Source organism: Antennarius striatus, chromosome 7 (genome assembly GCF_040054535.1).
Source record: "Antennarius striatus isolate MH-2024 chromosome 7, ASM4005453v1, whole genome shotgun sequence".
Lineage (NCBI taxonomy): Eukaryota > Metazoa > Chordata > Actinopteri > Lophiiformes > Antennariidae > Antennarius > Antennarius striatus.
The window spans coordinates 17,045,744-17,047,500 of NC_090782.1; the positions used below are offsets into that span (position 1 = coordinate 17,045,744).

Below are 1,757 nucleotides of genomic sequence, written 5' to 3' on the forward strand. Positions count from 1 at the left end.
ATGGACCCACACACCAAAAACAGCAAGAGCGTCTTCATTTTGATTTTAATAGAAAAAAGGTATTCAAAATAATACAACAGGAAGTATCCAGTAAAGATGACAACAAAATGTGTGATCAGGTCTGTGTCTACATGGCAAACACACACCATCTGCTGGAGCTCAGCCTGGTTTGCTGTGTGCCACCCAAAGCAGAAATAGAGCTCTACAGAATAACTCAGATTGACGCACACGACTGTCTGCTGGTGAAATGAAAGGGATACAAGAATGTGTGTGTTTGTGTGGTTTATATGTACATGCCGAGGGTGCGGATGGGAGTGTGTTACAATAAGATGCCATGTTTGTGCGGATCTGCGCATGACGGCATGTGAAGGAAGATGAATCAGGTTGAAAGACAGATGCTCTGAGCCGACGCTGCCTCAGTCTTTCTGCTGCGGTAATGAGGATGATAATGACATTGATGAGTGATGATTATACGCTGAGACTGAAGCCAAGACTAAAAACAAACTGAAGAAAAGAGCATGAGAAAAGGAAATAATAACTGCACTGGTTGTGGAACAAAAAAAACAAAAAAAACACCTTTGACTTCAGAAGGTAGGAGTTCCTAAATCACCAGGTCACTCCCTCCTTCTGATTCAAATATCACAAACAACCTTCTTCTTCCTCCCCCAGTCCCTTATGGCTGTAGGTGGACCCAAAAGTTCAACGTGGATCCTGGTGGTGTTTCGTAGCTCCTTCACCATCTATTCCTCCACAAGCTTCTTGTCTTGACTCGTGTGTCCCTCTGTTCTCTACACAACATCTCAGTGAGACATTTGTCCTTACTGGGTCTCCATATTTGGGAGTTTCTTTTGTGGAATTGCAGGAATTAAATATTCAGGCGGCACAGACGTACAGATACGGGTGGACAGATGGAGGGATGAGGATCTGCTTGAGAAATTGTTTCCTTGATCGGACAGTGATGAGTTCTTTTCTCCGCTCACAGTGGCATCTTTCCATCCGTCCACACATCCTCCTCCATCTCTCCCTCCTTTCATCCGTCAGTCCCTTCATCGCTCTGCCACGTCCGTCTGTCCGCTCAGGGGCTTGAAAGGATGAAACGTTACGAGAAGACGGCTTTAGCCTCTGAAGAAAGTCTTCTTGACTCCATTCTCTCTATTTCACACATGTATCCCTCACTCCGTTACCTTTGTTTAAAATACTATCTTTGCCATACATTCAAACACACACACACACACACACACACACACATGCTCATACCAACACATACAGCATCCGGTCACATTGACGTCCCACCGTTTAAACACTGGTTCCAATCTCTTCCCCTCAGACACACACAAACAAACAAACACATTGAGGCTCTCAGTGGGGTCAAATCCTGGGGGGCCTGTGTGCTATGTCCCATCTTCCTCCTCTTCCTCCGAGCAGTAGTCTCTCCCCTGCGTAGAAAGGGATTCAAGAGAATATGAGATGTGCATAATTTTCACGCTTTCTTCGCTCTAATTTGTTCCACTTAAGTATTCTCAGAAATAGCCTCCTTTAAATAACCAACTCTGACCCCCTACACCCCCCGTTACCCCAAGCATGTTGAAACCAACCCTCGTCTTTCTGCAGGTTCTGGCATCAGTAACTACCGGATGACACGGTGAAGTGCTGACAGGTAGGCTGTTCTGTTGTTTCGTGATGAACTGCCTTCCTTTGCTGTCTGCAGCCTTACCAGCTTTAATCAGAGCCTTAAAACACTATTTTTATTTGATTGG

The 1,757-nt window shown here is 45.2% G+C and overlaps 1 protein-coding gene across 1 annotated transcript in view; it reads right to left on the reverse strand.

The window, feature by feature from the left end:
* Positions 1–28: 28 nt before the first annotated feature.
* Positions 29–1,757, reverse strand: part of zgc:92140 (uncharacterized protein LOC447854 homolog) — a 24,467-nt gene continuing 22,738 nt past the window's right edge. The window contains exon 6 of the mRNA XM_068319808.1: positions 29–1,436. Within this exon, the coding sequence (XP_068175909.1) occupies positions 1,392–1,436 (45 nt within the window). The 3' untranslated portion in view covers positions 29–1,391. The remainder of the gene's footprint in view (positions 1,437–1,757) is intronic.